We start from the raw sequence: 19451 nt of genomic DNA, 5'->3' as shown, positions 1-19451 counted from the left end.
AGGTAAGGCAGTTATATCAAATTCTCATTTACATTGACAGCCTGCAGCATGCCAATTTGTTCAGAAGATCATTTTACCATTCTAAGTGTATACCATTCTGGGTGTAAGAGCAGAAGCCTCCCCTGCTACAGTACATTTGAAGTTATAACATATCAGTCACAAGTTCAGAGCCATAATGACATATTGTATATACACTGCTACCTACATGACTTTTCCCAAAAACTAAATTTTAATAAGCTATTACTACTAAAAAATATTACTATTCTAACATACTATTATACTGTATATACTTATAATTTTCTTCTATTCTATTAATAAACCAAGAATAGAGACAAATCCTGTAATATTTTGTTTTTTTCTGCTTTACTGTTTTTCAGGGACAGGCTGGAGAGAGGTTGCTGCCCATCCTTGGGATCACAGGAACCATACCGCTGTGTAGTTTTGTTTCACTTTATTTTTAGATCTGCTTGAAAAAAAAAACAGACACCATATGAAATAAAATTCTCATGGTATAATGATTTCAGGAAAGCTGATTTTCTGAGCACATACTACAGTATGTTGTTCTCAAGATGCACCATCAGTATACCTGTATGTTCTTTGAAAACCTTATGATGACAAAAGTAATTTAACAATCATTTGTTTTTAAGTGCTCTTTGCTCGTCATGACATATTATCAATCCAGTTTTTTTTACTTGCAATAACTCAAACATATTACAATTAAGAGACTTTTTATTGCCATTAAATCTTAGAATCTATGAATGAAGACCATTCCTTTGGAATACCTCATTATTTTAAAAACCAAAACAATATCCTTGTTCCAAGTTACATGTCTTTGAGGAATTATGCCTAAAGATGTTTTAGATTTAAACCTTTGACCAAATTTGTTTTTCCACACTTGAGTGACGGTGTTACAAAAGTATGTTTGGCAATTGCTGTGGTTTCAACTATATCTGTGTCTCCACAGTTGGTCAGAAAACCTCAGCATAAGGATCTGATCTACCAAGAAATCAGATTTACAAAAAAATGAGCTTCAGAGACTACAACACAATTTATCTAACCTGGAGATTTATGTAGACTGACAGTAGGAATGCACTAGAAGTAGAGGTAAGCCCTAAGGTATAATTGTAGCCCATGAACATGAGGTCAAACAAGAGAAAGATAGGTGAGGTTCTTGGTATAGATGGTATATATTCCCAATTTCTATCCAAAATATATATTTTTTGACAGCACTTTTATATGTTGCGTATTTCACATAATATTTTACAAGAGTGCATTATTACAGGGCTACAAGCACTCAACAGGCTTACATTAAATATGTTAAGAATTTGCAGAAGAATGATGGTCTTATACAGAATAAATTGAATGTTTTAGAAATAGGTGTCATTTAATAATGATGATAATAACAACAATAACAATAATAATAATACTTTTACTTTTCTTTAAAAAACAAAGAACTGCATAATACTGTAGGTCATGTATAAATATAATGCAAGTTAAAGGAAAGAGAAGAAAAGCACAATTGACACAATTCAACAAAGAGAATAACTTACACTACTAATAGATTAAAAGCATTTATTGATGCAGAGGTTTTTAGTTTGTTTAGTATATTACTAGATACACCTGTAAATAAGGAACTATAGTATTCTTATCTCGATGAAATAAAAATATATGTCAGTATTTCAGTATTAGGTGCATGGACACAATACAGTCTTCTGACATTCCTGACATACATATGCTTCAAATGATAACACAGTTTTACAAGTAACATCAAGGCTTTTAAATTATCTCAAAGGTTTTATAATAATAATAATAATAATTGCTTACACTTATATAGCGCTTTTTCTGGACTCCCCTCCACCACCACCAATGTGGAGCATCCACTTGGATGATGCGACGGCAGCCATCAGCTATCAGTGAGGAGGAGAGCAGAGTAATGTAGCCAATTCATAGAGGGGGATTATTAGGAGGCCATGATTGGTAAGTGCCAATGGGAAATTTGGCCAGGATTTTTAATGACCACAGAGAGTCAGGACCTCGGTTTTAAGTCTCATCCGAAGGACGGCACCTGTTTTAAAGTATAGTGTCCCCGTCACTATATTGTTTCACTATTATGATGTTTTATTTTAACATGATACTCAACAGCACTAAATTCACCAACTTTTTCAAGATTATGTTTAAGCATAACCCAAATTTTGTCACAGTTTACTTCAAGAAGTTTCCATTGCATCAGTACCTAAACATTAGCCAGATTCAGATGTAGAGTGTGACAACCAGAGCAGCAATGGTTTTTGTGGTCTGCAAAAAATCAGAGTGGTAGTGATCTGCATGGTTGTTGAACCAAAATCCACATAAATTGACCAAGAACCAAGTGTGTAGGATCCTGTGGAACACATTGAAAAATTAGTGAGGACTAGATTTAAAACCGTCACTCGTTTTTATTAATTGACAAACCACTGAAGGCATGTACCAGTGAATCCTACATAATTTCCATGCTCTTCAGTAATTGCCTTAATTCATAGTGACTGCTTGCTCCTTAAAGATAACACACCCCTGAAAGGTGATCCTTTTTAGGCACTGTGCTTCTAACTATTGCTTGTACATTTGCTTTTAAAGTGACAAGGAATAATTGAATAAAATTCAATTAAAAAACCAAGATATTAAAAAGCAATTTAAATGCAATGTCAGTAATATTTCACAATTAAGTGTTAAGGAAGACTAAATTAAAGAAAAGGCCTCTGCATTCTTTATTGCTGGCAAGTACAGTACGCAGGTGCCAAGTCTTACGACGCAGAAAGTGAGAATTTAGGGATTATGCATGCATGTACAGATATAATGTTTAACTTGAAGTTAGTTATGCTACAGTATTTCATGATTATTATGTTATTTAATTAATTTAATGAAATAATTTTGGTTTCAATTTACTGAAATTGTGTGCTTTTTTCAGATGTGACTCAAGTTTTGAATCTAGGTTATGATCTACCATCTCCACTTGCTGGTTACTCTCCACTGATATTCAATAGTTAAAACTCAGAAGTTTGGTTCTCTGTTTGAGGGAATGTTTACTGTCTGATACTTGTCAATTTAAGGTTTCGTATAAATTCCACCAATACAATTTTGGAGCATATACAGAAGCTCATAGAAATTGTAAAAACTATGGGAAGTCCATCAGTAAGTGCATATCATCTTCCGCTTGTGAAGTGAATGTGTACTTATTCATAAAACAGGTGAAAAGCAGAAAATACTTGCCTCACAGCAAGGTCTTAACCTTTCCTGACTGCTGTTGCATGCTTGCTTTTGAGTTCAATTCTAAGAGCCACTGCCTCCTTGTCCTCAGGAATATTAGAAGGTACATTTTCTTGAACAATACTACTACTTATGTCTTATTTTCATGTTTGTTTCCACATCCTCCATTGTTTCAGTGCTTTTTACATTTTCAATTTGCCTCTCTTAATAGGTGTGTTTTTTTCTGGAATTTAGTGAAAGTACAAACACTTGTAAGTATGAAGATTACAAGAACTTACAAATGCAGTGTCTTGCAAATTATTTCAGACCCTTAATATAGTGTCCCAATTAGTGAAATTACAAAATGTTGCATACACATTTTTTAAACTTAATATTATATTAAAAACTGAGCGCTCAAACTAGACATCAGTTTTCAAGTGTTTCCACAAATTCTCAATACTAATCAAGTAAGGACTTTGATTGGGCCACTCAAGGACATTTACGTTCTTATTCTTTCTCTACTGCACTGCAGATGTGGCCTTGTGCTTTGAGTCATTGTCCTGTTGAAAGATTACTTTTTGTCCCAGTTTTAAGTCTGAAGCAGGTTTTCTTCTAAGATTTGCCAGTACTCTGTTGCATGTGCAGTATGTTCCAATCAGTCTTAACAAGATGCCCAGTCTCTGCTGAAGCAGAACCATAACATAATGCTGCTACCACCATACTTAACAGTAGGGACGGTGTTGACTAGTTGATGGACGTGTTGGGATAAATCAATTTAGGTTTGCCACAGCTGGGGATTTGAAAATGTATGCATTCAGGACTTTTCAATTTTATTTCATATTGTTTATTTTTTCTGTTTTTTAATGTGTGGAATAGCATATAATAATCCTTATTTAGTGACACTCACTGTCAGCTTTAAAGCAATACAATGTGAAAACTGCGTAACTGTATACGATTTTCAGCATGGCACTACAATTTCACTGATAGTAGACAACATGTACCCTAAGTGAAACTTAACAGCTACATCAAAATATACCTCCTTAAACTTCTACATACACATATTCTATTCATATTCTCAAATTTGTCACATCTAAACCTATTAGTCATAGTAATAGTCACAAGAAAAAGTTAGACAAGTGTATGAAAACCATCAAGGAAACTGACATAAATTTGTCTATGTGTAGCTGTACATGGTGTTTGGGTTCTATAATATACAGTATTTATGCTCTCCACTCTCTGCCTCATTGTTAAAAAAATAAAATTCTACATTAGTGTATACTCAGTATATACTGTACAGTATACTGTATGTGAGATATTCACAGCTTGTCCTGGAGGGCTGCAGTTCACTGGGTTCCATAGGTAACCTATAATCCTCAACCAATTAATATACCGTAATTAATGTAGATCAAAGTGCAGAGTTGATTTGAATTACATTGCTATGCACCAAGGGTTGAATGAAAACCAGAAGAGCCCTCCAACACCAGGAGGAAATATCAAAGTTGTAGATGACATCAACTCACTGATGCATGTCATTATGAATTATTACTCCTGTCTTTGGAATTTGGGATACATATTTTCAAGTTTTCTTAGCATTTTAACAAACACACATTTCTAAGTATTTCAATGACACACATATACAAATAATTTTAGCATTATAAAATAAAAGTAATCCTCAGACGTACTTCCAGGACTTGTGATAATTAAGGTCTGTGACTACTGGTTTTTATAAACCACAGGTTCCCAATTCTGGACCTTGAGACTCTGGAATCATAGACTGTTGGTTTTCTTTCTATTTTCATTTTATTGAAACATTGTTTGAACTGAGACCTTTTATGTCCTGGGTGCATCACACCCATTATCTGCCAGTTGATGTCACGATTGCAGTCCCTCCTCTTTAAGGGCGCTCTGGCTCTTTTCACTTTGGACCTAATTTTGTGCACCTGCCCCTTGTTCCAGCCTCATTCCAGCCCCCCTTAAAAGCCAGACACTCAGTTCCAGGCTCTGCATCTGATTCCCATATCATGCGAGCCCGGGTCCTGATGCGTCTGGCTCCGTCACGTTTTTAAGTCTCTGTCTCTGTTCCTGTTCCTGTTTCCCCTGCCAGTTCCGACCCAGTTCCTGGTTTTAACCTGTCTGTTCCTGATGGACCATCTGGCTATGGACTTTGCGCATTTTTTTGGATTCCCTGCTGGATTATTTTTGGATCGTTTGCCTTGGCCACACCTCCCCCATGCACCAGCGCACCAAGAACATGCACCCCTGCCCTCATTCCCATCTCCTGCATGATTTCTTTCCCCAGTGTTTCCTCAGTTTCCCCAGATTGTGACAGCCGCATAGGGTCCAGAAAGAACTGCTCCGTTACAGTTGAGGCTTCACCTACCCCTGACCCTGAGCTCAGAAGTTATTGAAAATGGATAAATGGTAAAGTTGGAGACTACTACTTAGGAAATATAATTGTTACATTGAAACCTCTAACATATTTAAGCCATGAAAATGATTCAATAGGTCAACTGTTTCATATTATTGGTTCAGTTAAGGCTTAAAATATTGATATATTTAAACAGGATCAAAAATTGTGCAAAAGAACTCACAGTGATGAGTGAGTAAGCTTTTTTGTTTCATAAATGTTTCAAAAATAAAATGACAGACTTGTTGATAAATGTTTATTAACATTAAAATGAACAGATCACATAATCATATCTCTGAAAGACTCAAACCTTGTATCACTCTTAGAACACACACATATTCAAGGTAACAAAATAACAACATTTTGTCAACCATTTATTAATTTCAGTAAATGTTTTAATAAATAGTTGTATGTAGTATAATTAAAGCAGTGTAATGTGCCTAAGCCACTGTGAAAAAAAACTCTATACTGAATCACCAATGTTTGTTACAGAATAATTTTTTGTTTAGAGACTATGTATTAAGTTAAATTTAAAATATTTTAATACAATGTTGTTATTGTACTATTTTTAACTATTATTGTATTCTCTTTCAATGTGCACTATAAATTCAAATCATTATTGACAAGGTAAATACAAAAAGAAGAAATTTAAGCATTGGCTTTTTTCATTTAAACATGCTACAGCTACAGTACTGTACACGACAGCAATCGATGACAAGTTTATTCTGTTTTTCATATTGCCATTTTTTTAGACCTGCTCACACTGGCATTTTTCTTTGTACTCAGTATGGGCCAGTCCAAGTCATTTGGAGAACAGGGTGAACAACGAAGTTCAACTGTCAGATGAATCAGATCGAACCTAAGTGACAACACTAAAAGAGGAGGTCTCAGTCCGACTGGCAAATGAGATGGGTTAAGATTTACTCAATAAGTGTGAGGCTAAATAGAATGGAATACTGTATTATATAATACATGTTGAATACATTATTCCTAAGTTCTAAGACAAAAGATAGGTACATTAAATGAAAACATTTTCTGTTTTAAAGTCTAGCTATAGCCCAGTTTATACAAAATTCTTATTTTAGTTCCCTGTTTTGTTGTTCCATTGTATGATGGATGTTCAGGTAAATAGAATGATATTATTACACTTGGTAGAATCAAACAATCAACAGCAAGAAAACAGTTACTGTATATTATAGTCCCGCAAAACCTGCTTTTAAAGTACAGCAAATCTGTTCAAATATACAGAGCTTGTTCAATTTTTACTGTTGGTATTGTGCATTATTTAATACTAATGTAGTTGTGTACATAGGTATATAGGCTGAATGGTACAGAAAGTGTGAAAAATATTTTCAAAATTTGATATTTACAAAATATATTTAAAAAACAAATAATTGTATTCTTTGTTAACATTATTGTTTTGGCTTGGCTTTTTATCTTTATTTCCTGAAATCATATTTAATTAGTTTCATCTGCTGAAAGCAATTACATAATACACTGCTGACATCATTTTGTATCTACAGATTATTTCACTGACTTATTCATGGTTAGTATAGTGAATTGTTTCGTAGGAAAGGATGTATTAAACTGAACTCTATACCCAACTTAAATAACAACAGCCCTCAGAAGTCTGAAGCACATCATAAGGTCCATCGGAATGGGGGGGTTTATCTCATTGCCATCAAGGCGAAGGTAGCGCAGGCGTGGAGTTTTTTCATCGTAGTAGTCATCGGTGGCTCCAACAGGCATGGGGCAGATGTCACTTCCATTCACTCCTGTGTTTACAAAAGTATGATTACTCAACAGCACAAACATTGTCAAAAGTTCTTCTGATTTCACTGTACTGTATGCTACTGTAGATGACTTCTTGTCTGTTGTTTTTCCTGCCCTTACACTGTATACTAAGACACTAGAAGTGTAGCATTGACATCAAATGAATATAGTGTATGATGAAAGAGCATTGGAGCCATGTTAGCTCAGATGGCAAGGGTGTCTAGCTCCTCACTGGAAGGTCCTGGGTTCAATCCCAGGTAGGGGGGCAAGCAAGGTAGCATGTGCTAATTTTGTTCCAAAACAGTTCCCTGGTCCACTCAGCCTGCTTTCCAAATGAGTACTGGAGGTTAATCCTTCTGGGAGTAATTGGCCAGCTGGAGCATGATGCTGACCACATCACTTCCACCTCTAGTGTCAGATGGTTGAGAAAAATGGTGGCCCTCCCCATGGGCCTTTATGGCCTGAAAGTGGGACCTTAAGGAAGAAGGAATAGCATTACCTCAAAGATAACTATACAGCAATATGATTTCATGTGTTGTAAACTTTTACCATGGCTTTTCACTATTACTTGTGATGTGCATTCTTGTGTTTGGTTCAGAGTTTAGGATGTTGCCATTGTATGGATGTTTAAATTGCATTCTGAATTGAGAGAAACTTCTAATTATAGTCTTCTCATTATGAAATCTACCCTGTCTATTTGCAGCCATTGTTGTAGCTGTACAGAATTGATTTTTTAGATGGTCCTTCCTAATGTCATTCCAGATGTGGAGTCCATATCCTTGATTGACCTGGACAGGGATTATCTTTGGAGCTGCCAGTGCTCTCGTGGGGCTATACCAGATCAGACCCTCCATCAGCATTACTAGAGTATGCTCTCTCTCAAAATCACTGAGACTTGGCATCCTGACAAGTAATGTCTGAAAGTGAATGTATGTGTCTTACACCCATGTTTTAAGTGGAACATGACTGTCATGTAATTCTGATGTTTTATCACTTTCGTATTGATGGACCAGTTAGAGCAGTGCAGAAATTTTGAGTTAGCCTAGAGGTACTTAAAGGTCATATTGAATCATGATTTAGGGTTCACTTCATACAAACCTTTTATTTTTCATTAATCAGCAAAATGGTGCTTTGTTCCTGTGGTTTATCAGTATGCAGACAGAATATTTATATAGAAGTTAATTTATGTCATCAAAAATCACAGGATGATCCAAGATCTTTTGTTTACCTAAAATATCATAAAATAAAGTACTTAGTAGTAACTTTTAAAAATTGTATTCAATTACTTATTATAGACCTCTTAAATTAGGATAAATGAGATATTTATTGACACCTTATTTTTTGTTTATCAATTCCTTCGGTTCCAAACTGTTCTTTTTTCTTATACAAAAAGATATGAGATTTATTACATGGAATGAATACATGGATATATGGCCTTCAAATAATTCAATTGTATTCAATTACAATACTGTTACAGTCATTTTTAAATACCCAAATTTGTTATCAATGGAAGCTATAATGGCATAACATTTCACAATTGAATATTTTGTATTTCAAAGTTTCTGTCATTGTGATAAAAAAACAGTGAACAATGGTCCTGAGTTTCATAGGTTTGTTTCAATGGTTGATAATTACATTTATTTTAAGTAATAAAGCCAAGTAAGCTTACAATTCGTTCAATTACTTAAGTGAAAATGAATATGAGTAAATAATGCAGCTCTCCAAGACAAAGCTAGTTATTTAAAAAGATACATGACAGTTTTAGCATGTTAATATAAAATCCTAAAAATTCTAAACAAAACTGGGCTTTTACTTACTAGTGATTTTATTGTGGTCAAGGTGCAGGTGCTCCAGGCTAGGGTGAAAATGAGGCACGTGGTTGAGCTGGTTGTGAGATAACTGCAAATCTAGGATGGTGGATATGTTGAAAATATTCTTTGGTAGGCCACCATCGGCAAGCTTGTTGTAATTAAGCCTCAGAAAGGAGACCTTGGGCGTTTCTTTGAAATAGTTGTCAGGGATCTTGTCAATGGAGTTGCTGTCTAGGAACAACTGCATGATGGTTGCTGGTAAGCCAGGAGGCATTATTTTCAGGTTGTTTTTGGATAGATTAATCTGAATAAGGTTCTTCAAGCCTTTGAAGGTATTTTCTTTGATGGCTGCATCCTCCAGTTTGTTGTTTTGAAGGTCCAGCATTGCAAGATTTTCCATACTGTTGAAGACCCCAGCAGGGATCTTGGAGATCTTGTTCCTTGACAGACGGAGCTGTTCTAAGCTTGTTGGAAGAGGAGAGGGCACTTCATCTAGCAGATTGTCTTCAATATACAGGTACAGCAGTTGTGTCATTGCCTTGAATACATTCTTGTCAATACCCTTGTTGGTGATCTTGTTTCTGTTGAGGTTCACCCATCTGAGTTGTGTTGCATTCTTGAAGGATTTTTCTGAAATTGCATCGATTAAGTTGTTCTGGAGGTACAAGTACCAGGTGTATGGGGGGATGGTGGGTATCTGCTTCAACCCCTTGCTATCACAATATACAGCATTGGGAAAGCTTGGAAGGCAGCGGCATTCCTTTGGGCATGCCTGAATTTGTTCTAGGTATTCAGCATAAGGGATGTCTTGAGACCAGGCAGCGCTAGCAAGTAGCAAAACAGTAAACCCAATTAACATCTTCATGTTAGTATTCAGCCTGCAAAAGAGAAATGTAATATTATATATGTATCATCCTTCAAGACAATTATATAGGGCAATATTCATAAGATACTGGTTTTACTACCACACAAAATTCATGCCTTTTTATTAACACAATTACTGTGTAATTTATTAAAATATAATAACACACTAGATAGGGATTAAGACTCCCTGGAGACAGTTTATTTTTTGTTTTGTTAAATAATTATTTTGTTACATTTTTCTTTATCTGAAAAATTAAGAAAAGCTCACAGAGAGGAAGAGGATATATTCAACAAGAACAGGTAACTTTTATTAAGAATTATTTTTTTTCCAGTTATGTTTTCCTATCAAGAAAAAGAAAAAATATGCATGTGCTGTGCTATTTTCTCCAGCTGAGCTAGGATTGTGCGTTTTTGGTAACTCTGTATGTGACTGAGCTGAATATGGATTGTTATTATGTCACTGGACTGTGTCTTTCAACAGCACGAACCATCACATCACAACAAACAGAATCAGAATTATCTAGCATAACTCCTGCCAGATGTAGCATATCAAATGTTAATGCATTAATTACTGCACATACTGCACATTCAGCAACTTTTCGAAACCTGGACTATGTCATCAAATACCTGTTTTTACCTAGTAAAAAGCACCAGTCATGCACATAAAACCTGCTCACAATAACCAACCAGACCTCAAATAGACATTGAACAAATCTACTATTATAAATCTCTGCATCAGCACAACCATTGTAAACCATTTTTCTAAAACGAAAAATACTTTTCAATTTATGTCTATAAGATGAAATGATACAGTACTTGTCTGATGTAAATTAAAGCTTTTATAATTTTCTGATCTTTGCTGTATGCACACACTTTGCAAATTAACTAAAAACTATGTTGCACCACTGGTTCGGCTTCTAAGCGCAGATGTTATTGGATTGGTAAAATTTTGGATGCTGTCTCCTTTGATTAAGGTTTTATGTTTGACATTGCTTATCCCTAGAAAGAACAGCCTGTAATGCTGTATACAATTACATGTTGCAGGCTGCTAATAGGAAAGAAAGAAGAGCAATTAATTGAGGAATTATTTTTCTGTAGCAGTTCTTCTAGATGTTCATTTACTTGTCATGTGGTGCTAGTTTAGATTCTGTATTTTTTCTTTCCAAACACATCTGGATTTAATTTTCCCGAGCTCTTGATTTTTCATATATAGGAGCAGATCAAAGAAACAAGTAGTACAGCTGGTGGACAGGCACAATCTTGGCACAATACTTTACAGAACTGTTGTTGAATACTATAACAGCATGAGACTTGCTCATCTCACCTACATTACCCTGTTTATTGCATGTGTCAAAAGGTACAAATTATGAGTATACAGATGGCATGTACAGACATATGAACTTAATTTGATGTTCACCTTGTCATAGTCGCAAGGAATATATACAGTAACAAACATATTACATACTGTAGAAATACAGAAAAGCATACTATCTAGGTTCAAAAGACTTAAAAAAAATTGTGGCCTTATTTAGATTGGTTGTGGATTGCATAGATTTTCATGATGTAAATGAGTTCAATTTTTTTTTACTGAACCTACCTAAAATGATCTCTCTGTATGCCTCAGCTGCTCAAGAAACAGGCAGCAGACTGAACTATTTCTCCCTTATACTTGCGGGGGCAGCTAGATATCACTTAATTTGTGGATATCACAAATCCTCTTCGTCAATTCTGTTACAAGTACGAGAGCTACAGTATAATCCCACAGCAAATTCCCTCTAAGCTTCAGTATCCCTTTATGATCGAGACAGTGGTCCAGTTACTGTGGCACTAATACAGTCTGATTTATTAAAAGAAAGCTCTCACATTGTTTTTATTACATGTTTTTGTGATGATATTGATTAACATAACTCAGTTTAATGCTTATTAAATGTATCTTAGTTATTCTGTCACAAAACCACTTTTTTCTTCTTTCTTTTCCACGTCCCTACGCTTCTCACTGAGCCACTGTGTTGGATCAAAACAAGAATAGTTTTTGATAACATCTCAAAGAGAGTTGCCAGATGAAGCTAGCAACCAGACATTAAACTGATTGTATTTTAAAGTAATTTACAAAGTGAATGGAGATCAATATTAAAAATTAATAAATATATCTAACTTTTTACTAATTTTAATCAAACATTTGAGGTACGTTTCCACATTTTATACTTTTTTAAAATAACAGATGGTGATATAAATGCCACTTAAACCATTCATGGCTAACAAATTATCATTTGTGAAATAACAATTAATCATGACCACCAATGGAAATTAACAGCCTGGTGCTAAATTACTTTGAATCTTAGTCCAATTGTATCTCAAGACCAAAACAGTAAGCTGGCAGTGTTAATGTAAAATTAATTTTGAGAAATTTAATTTTCTTTATGCAAAATTTTACATTATGAAGTTTAGAGGAATAAATCATCTTCATATTTAAAGGGAGGCGTGTATATATCAGTTGGTAAACTGCAGGACTGAAATGTAAGTTATACTGGCTCTAGGATCAGTGATCAGCATGACCTGTTTGAGGGAGAGAAAATAGTAACAGAGTGCTTGTGTTAATAAGTAAGAAGCAGCTTGCTTTGCTTCGTATTTAGCAGAGTTTTAGTGTTTTTAACTGGAAAACAGGATCTGTAAAAGACAAGATTAATGGTACATTGTGTGACATAAAAATAAACTCAGAACGTGTGACATGCTATTTATTTGCTATATATCAGTGATATCAAAACTAAATAAATTACTTCTACAACTATTGCTATCGCTTTTTGGAAAGTAATAACCAGATGAATATAAACCTAGCATTCCATTCACTTTTATAAGAACATATACTGTAAATTTCTCCAGTTCTCTTCAACCACATGACATTATTTGCTGTCCTTTTCTTTGATTTCATAATTACAAAGAATACCTACTATTTTAAAAAATCACCTTCTGAGATCATAAAAAATAGGTAATGTTACTGTGAGACTAAGGGAGGTTCAGAATTTGAGCTTGATCCAAATTTGGAGGACGGATCTGGAAGGAGTGTGTGTTCAGGTCTATCACATTTTGTGCAAAGACATGCTCTTATCGAGCTACAGTAGATATGTGACATTTGATTTGTCAAAGAGGACCACTGTGATTGGATAGCAGAAGAGAACCACGGCATGTATTGTGTACTGTATGTGATACTGGCACGGTAACATCACTGAAGGTGTCTGCTTTGTGAGTGAGCTATGATGGATCAAACAAGGTTTGAACTGAATCCAGGCCAATGGCTGTGACCACAACTGTGACATGGGGCAGAGAAATGAGCTTACTCTTAAGCTAATGTTTGATAACCCAGTTTTATTGCACATTTGTGATAATTAGCCAATTTAACTTGGTATAGTAGTGAAAAAGACAAATACATATTACATAACATGTAAGTTTAAGACAATACAAAAATCTTTTGACTGCTTGACTTTTTCAGTCCTTTCTTGTATTTAAATGTTTATAGTCAGAAAGAATGCTTTCTTTACTTTGTTTTTTTTTGTAAAGCCTAAAGCACTATCATGTTTTACTGATCTAAGTATGTCATCCAGCCATTTCCTGAAGGAAGCCAGTGTATCGACTTCAACCACATGACTGGGTAGCTTGTTCCATATTACAACCCTTTCAGTAAAAAAAGTTGTCACGATCGTAAACCCCTTCTTTTAAGGACGCTCCAGCCCTTCCTTGTTTTATACTCATCTCCCGCACCTGCCCCCCCATGCAATATAACCCAGACGTTCCCGTCAATCTAGACTCAGCTTTGGAAGATGGACGCCCGGAAGCCCACCTACCCGCAAGATTGCGTCTGGTCCCGTTACCCTCTTTTTATTCTCCTGAACCTCCGCCAGATCCTGCTCCAACTTGGACATTTGCTTCACTCATGGATTTGACTCGGACTCCCTTGGACTGTTTGCCTCGGCCACACCTCCCCCAAACACCAGCGCACCATGGACACGCCCCCTGTTTTCCTTCCAGCCCCTTGCATGCCTTTTTCCCCATGTTTTCTTCACTCCCCCTCGGATTGTGTTGTCTGCATAGGGTCCTGAAAGAACGCTTCGTGACAAAAGTGCCTGTTTTTCCGAGTTTTAGATGAGTTTCCACATCCTCCTGTGTCACGGTTCACTGTTCATTCTGAAGAAGTGCACTCCATTGACTTTGTCGATAATCTGGAAGATTCTGAAAACTTGCATCATGTCCCCTTGTAGTCTTCTCTGTTCAAGACTTAAAAGGTTCCATACTTTCAGCCTGTCAGTGTAGGACATGCCTCTGTACTGATTCCAGACAACAATATCTTTTTTGTAACGTGGTATGTAACGTGGTATGAGTTCTAATTAGTGAATTGAACAATTTTTACAGCATCCCTTGATTTGGATTCTGCACTTTTGACTATATAGATGTAAGGATGCAGCTATTGTTGTGAGTTTAGTGTGATTGGTAAAGGTGTTTGTAGGATCATATAGCAATTAGTTTCTTGTGTTCAAGGTTATTCGAAAGAGTGGGGCAAATGTGTGAATGTGGATTAAGTGCACACATTCGCACATGTTTGCTGCAGATGATGTTAATTAGAAGTCTCTTTAAATATGTTTGAGACAGAGACAGAAAAAAAGAAAGAAAAATCACACAGGTACATGGAGAGAACACATGGAAGAATCGAGAGCCCAAACAAAACAGTCTGTATTTAGTACTCCCATTTAGAAGGTTAACAACTATCAGTTGATTATGAAAGGTTCAATGACTTATGGTTTATACACTACACAGAGAGAGACATTAGGAGTAAGTTGTATCCTTTATAGTCAGGGAAGACCAAGGGGGAGGAGAAAAGGTTAGTTACCCCTAGCTGAAGGTAAAGGAATAGTACCTCTTGGGTGGAAGCTGTATTAGTCACCACTAGGTTGGATAGAAGGTTCCTCGTCAGTAACCAACAAGACTTAGAGAAAATATTATCAAATTTGCCAGGAGTGTCAGGGGTGCATGTAAAGATTTTGATTAGCATCTTTGGCCAAACAGAATCAGCCAAGTAAGTAAAATTGAAGGTTGAATTATTCCCGGTTCTGGTTAAGTTTAAGGGAGAGAGACAGGGAAAGTTTCTGCTTGTCTTTAAGGGGAAACAGTTAAAGGGTATCTGGTTACAAATCCTTTTAGGGGATCTGAGGTTTCTCCGAAAGGGTAATGGCTAACAGTCTCACTTATAGGGGTTTGGGTTTTTGGGATGTCCAAAAACCTTGGTGGCAGAGGCAAGCAGAATGATTGTTTAATGTATAATTTCACTATGTGCACAGAGATGTTTTTTTTTTGGGGGGGGGAATCCTGAAGAAGGCTTCATAGCCAAAATGTTGTGTTTTCTCTCTTCTCTTTTCAGCATGGAATAAACCTATTACTTGTTCCTTTGCAGACTACGCATGCTGATGCAGCTACCCACCTCAGCAGGTTTCTAGGTTTCCCCAGGAAAGGGAAGATAATTAACCATAATTCTGCAGACAAGCGCAGATATGAATGCAATAGCCTTACATGGTGCTTACCTTTTTTATTGCTTTATTTTATTGCAAATAGTGTTAAATATATCATACATACAATACAATCTCATATATTTAAATATCTAGTGACATCTAAATGCATTTTAAGGGGGGATAAAATAAAACACCAAAATGCAAAATGCTACAAATAATATTAACAGAGTTACCTACGGTATTATTTAAATAGTTTATGGTTTGAATGGCCCTGTTGCAGTAGATTTTAGCATTTATTAACGTGTTGAAGTCAAGGTGGAATAAAGTAGAAGCATGTGTTTGACCTTTAGCCAGATTAAAAAAGAAAATTGTAAACAAAAATGTTTTGTTCTAGACATACCTTTGTAGTCCTTGTTTTAATGTGCTTCTCTTTACACATAAGAACCTATTAAGATCAATTAATTTCCTCAAACCAAGCTACATCAGAGTCACATTTCACCATATTTCATCATAGCCTATTACAGGGTCAGAGAAATTGGGTTAAAATATTCTGACAAACTCAGAAAATATAGTTAGATACATGGAGGATAAACATACAGAATGAAGTTATTAACCAAGCACCTCCAGACAATTCTTATAAGCCTAGTTTTTTATTTTCTTCAAAGCCAATTTATTATATACATTTCATTTTAAAAGCTCATAAAGAGAGGGGCTAAATGAGGAGAAAAGCCAATCACTGAGCACAAGCCAGGACACACTCTAGACAGGACACTAGTCCATTGCAGTGACAAGCACTAACACACACTCACAGCACCGCCAATTTTCCTAGAAACCAATTAATGTACCAATATTTCTTGGGACTGTGGAAGCAAACTAAAGTACCCCAAGGAAATCCACGTGTACATAGAGAGAACATACAAACTCCAAACAGATACCACCCTAGGTTCTTAGGTTCTTAGATATTGAACCTAGAGCTCCAGCAACGCTAACCACTGTGCCACCCTGCCATTTTATAAGCAATATACTATATATACCCAATCTAATAACAACTGACATCAACAGTGTGAATACATTAAGCACAAGTTAAGCACACCAGTTCAGTCATCTTTTGTATCAAAAGTGAATCATAAATGTTCTTTATATATACTGTATATATGAATGAAAAACTAATTTGGACTAGTTTCTGAGAATGATGTCATTCTATTTTTCAACAGGAACACCTAGAGCTTAATTCCCACTCAACATCAAAAACGTAATGAATTTTGGCTGGCAAAGTTAATGCAATTTATAGTTCATGAATTTTTGCCTCTCAGCCTCCTCAAATAAGGCTTTTCCAGTCCATTCCACTGTAACATTTCACTTTAGTACTTTGTTTAAAAATATGATTACTGTATATTGAAATCCTGGTGTGAAAAAAGGCTGAATAATATTACTCCATGTCCAATACCACTTCAATGCCATTCACTACTTAACAGCTTTACAATTGTTAGTATAGATAAGATCTCAACACTGTCATACATGTTGTTATGGCAGGAGCAAAAAAAAAGAAACTCTATCTACATTCAGCAGGATTTTAGATATCACAGGGTACAATGCTATTCTTCTACATGAAGAATTATATATTTATTCAAAAAAGGAGCATTTTATTGAAAACAAATGTTGGCTTACAGTGTGTCTTTTTTCTGAATATAAATGGTAAAAAATATGGAGATTGGTTAGTGGAAAATGGCCTCGATTAAGCCAAGTATGTTAATTATAGCAAATATTTCATTTAAAAAAGGTTTGGGTTAGGTTTCATCTTATGGTTTAGTTGAGAGCCAGATTATTTACTGAATGAAAAGACCACTGAATTTCCAGCAGGGCCTGAGTTGTTTGGCAGACTTTAATTCAATAAATAAATAAAAAAATATGGGGTATTCAAGTTTTTTTTCATAAACTTTTAGTGCAATTTTAATGATGACTGCAAGAACAAAAGTCATGCAGTGCAAAAAATGTTGTAACACATTGTTGTAAAATGTTCTGCATTTAACATATTTTGGAAATATTCAGTATTACACAACATAGTTTTTTTCAGTCAGCACAACCAAAACCTATAAGCACTTACAGAAATAAAAAAGAAACAAAAAACAAATATTGGGATGGGGGAATCTAAGTATAATTTGGTTTATGTTATAGTAGAGAGCACAGATGCTTTATTGGGAAACTTGTCATGTGAATAAAGTGGTGACTTATTTAGAAAGCCAGCTCCAAAGTATAAGAGTAGATCTTTCATGGGCAAGACAGCATATTAAATTCATTACAATTTTTCACTGTTATTCTGGAGTGAAGAAATTAAGGGTCACAAAACAGATGGATACCATTGAAATGTAATTGAAAGGATACATATTTTTTTTTTTAAGATATCAAGCCCCAAATCAATCCTCATGTAGACATTTATAATGTAACACAGGTGAATAACTCCCCTCCCCCCTCCACAGTCTTGAACACACATACTGTACACATAAAAAAAAAGATTACCTGGTTTTCCAAAACATGTAGCTTTGACTTCCCTGGGTTGATGAGACATGCAAAGAGGTGCAAATCCTGGCTTCTTTTTGGTTGTGCTGATCTTCAGTAGGACAGTGTCTCGTCAAACGTTAAGCACACACTGTGGTGTCCATGCATTTGTAGCCAACCTTATTATAATGGTATTGTTGTAAGCATTATTGCCTAAGGTTATACCTTTGACATTGACTTATGCTAGGTATATAATTCCTTGAGTTGATGTTCACCACTGATTATTAGCCAATGGATTTTTTGACTTAAGACTGCATGCTTGGGCTGTATAAATGCAGCCCCCAATATATATTCACAGGTGGCGAGAAACTGTTTAACCCTCAAAGCATCTTCAAATACCGCAATACCTCAGCGCCAGTCGGCTTTTCACTCTTTACTCGAAATACAGAACAGCTGCTGTAGGGCACATCTATCAGTCAGTATCTGTCCAGAGACATTAGAAAAATGCTCTGACAGGTTAGGCTAAAGAATGCAGAGGTTTTCTAAGGGAGAGATAATGGCTTAGTAAAAGGATATGAAGGAAAAGTAGAGTGGTTTCTTAATATGGAAAGTCCTCCTTATATTGTTTTGTATTCAGCTACAGTACATGCTTATATTCATCCAACAGGCAGCTTAAATAAGGATCATAGAAAAACTGACAACATCTGTACACACACATGGCTTATATTTGAAATTCATAAAAACATATTGAAAAGTCTAGTGATTGTCTGGATGCTTGATTAAATATTTATTACCATAGGTAGAAAAATCTAAATGGTTGCAATGTTTTTTCTGCAAGTTATTTTAGAAGGAAGTGAAGTATACTTGATTGACCATAAAACACTGTTTTATATATACACACACACAATAACAGCTGTGATTAAGCAATCAGGGCATTGATTTGAATAGATAATCAGCCATCAGTACAGGTGAATTACCCTGTAGCTGCAAAAACATGGCTTGGCAGACTGATGATGACATCCATCTCTTTATGTGAAGAAGTGCATCTTGTTTTCCAAACTGAATCCATCTTAACTTAATTTCAAGTTAAGCTTATATAAATCTACTTCATTTTGTCTAAAATCATTCCAGAAGGCATTCTTCTTTTTATAACACGGTAACTAAAGCAGCTAATGGTACTCTTAAATGAGATCTACAGTATCTTAGTTTTATATCATCTTAACATTACTTCATTTGATTACTTCATTAGTGGTCTTTTTAATCACTTCCCAACATTGTCTAATAGATCACAAATACACCTAAAGAGAGAACACCTTTATTATATTCAAAAAGTTTTTTAATCTCAGTACCAGCCATTAAAGATTTTCATTGTCCATTTTTGGT

At 35.3% G+C, this 19451-nt stretch overlaps 1 protein-coding gene across 1 annotated transcript; it reads right to left on the bottom strand.

Moving 5' to 3' along the window:
* Positions 1-5871: 5871 nt before the first annotated feature.
* Positions 5872-18597, bottom strand: kera (keratocan). Its single transcript, XM_088647171.1, has 3 exons — positions 18090-18597; positions 9220-10091; positions 5872-7404 (listed from the first exon to the last, which is right to left on the bottom strand). The coding sequence occupies exons 1-3, from the start codon at positions 18104-18106 to the stop codon at positions 7235-7237; spliced, it is 1059 nt and encodes a 352-aa protein (XP_088503297.1). The 5' UTR covers positions 18107-18597; the 3' UTR covers positions 5872-7234.
* Between the last annotated feature and the right edge of the window lie 854 nt (positions 18598-19451).

Source organism: Lepisosteus platostomus, chromosome 9, assembly GCF_059453375.1.
Source record: "Lepisosteus platostomus isolate fLepPlt1 chromosome 9, fLepPlt1.hap1, whole genome shotgun sequence".
Lineage (NCBI taxonomy): Eukaryota > Metazoa > Chordata > Actinopteri > Semionotiformes > Lepisosteidae > Lepisosteus > Lepisosteus platostomus.
The sequence above is the reverse complement of the archived record's forward strand: the minus strand, read 5'-3'. Positions and strand labels throughout refer to the sequence as shown.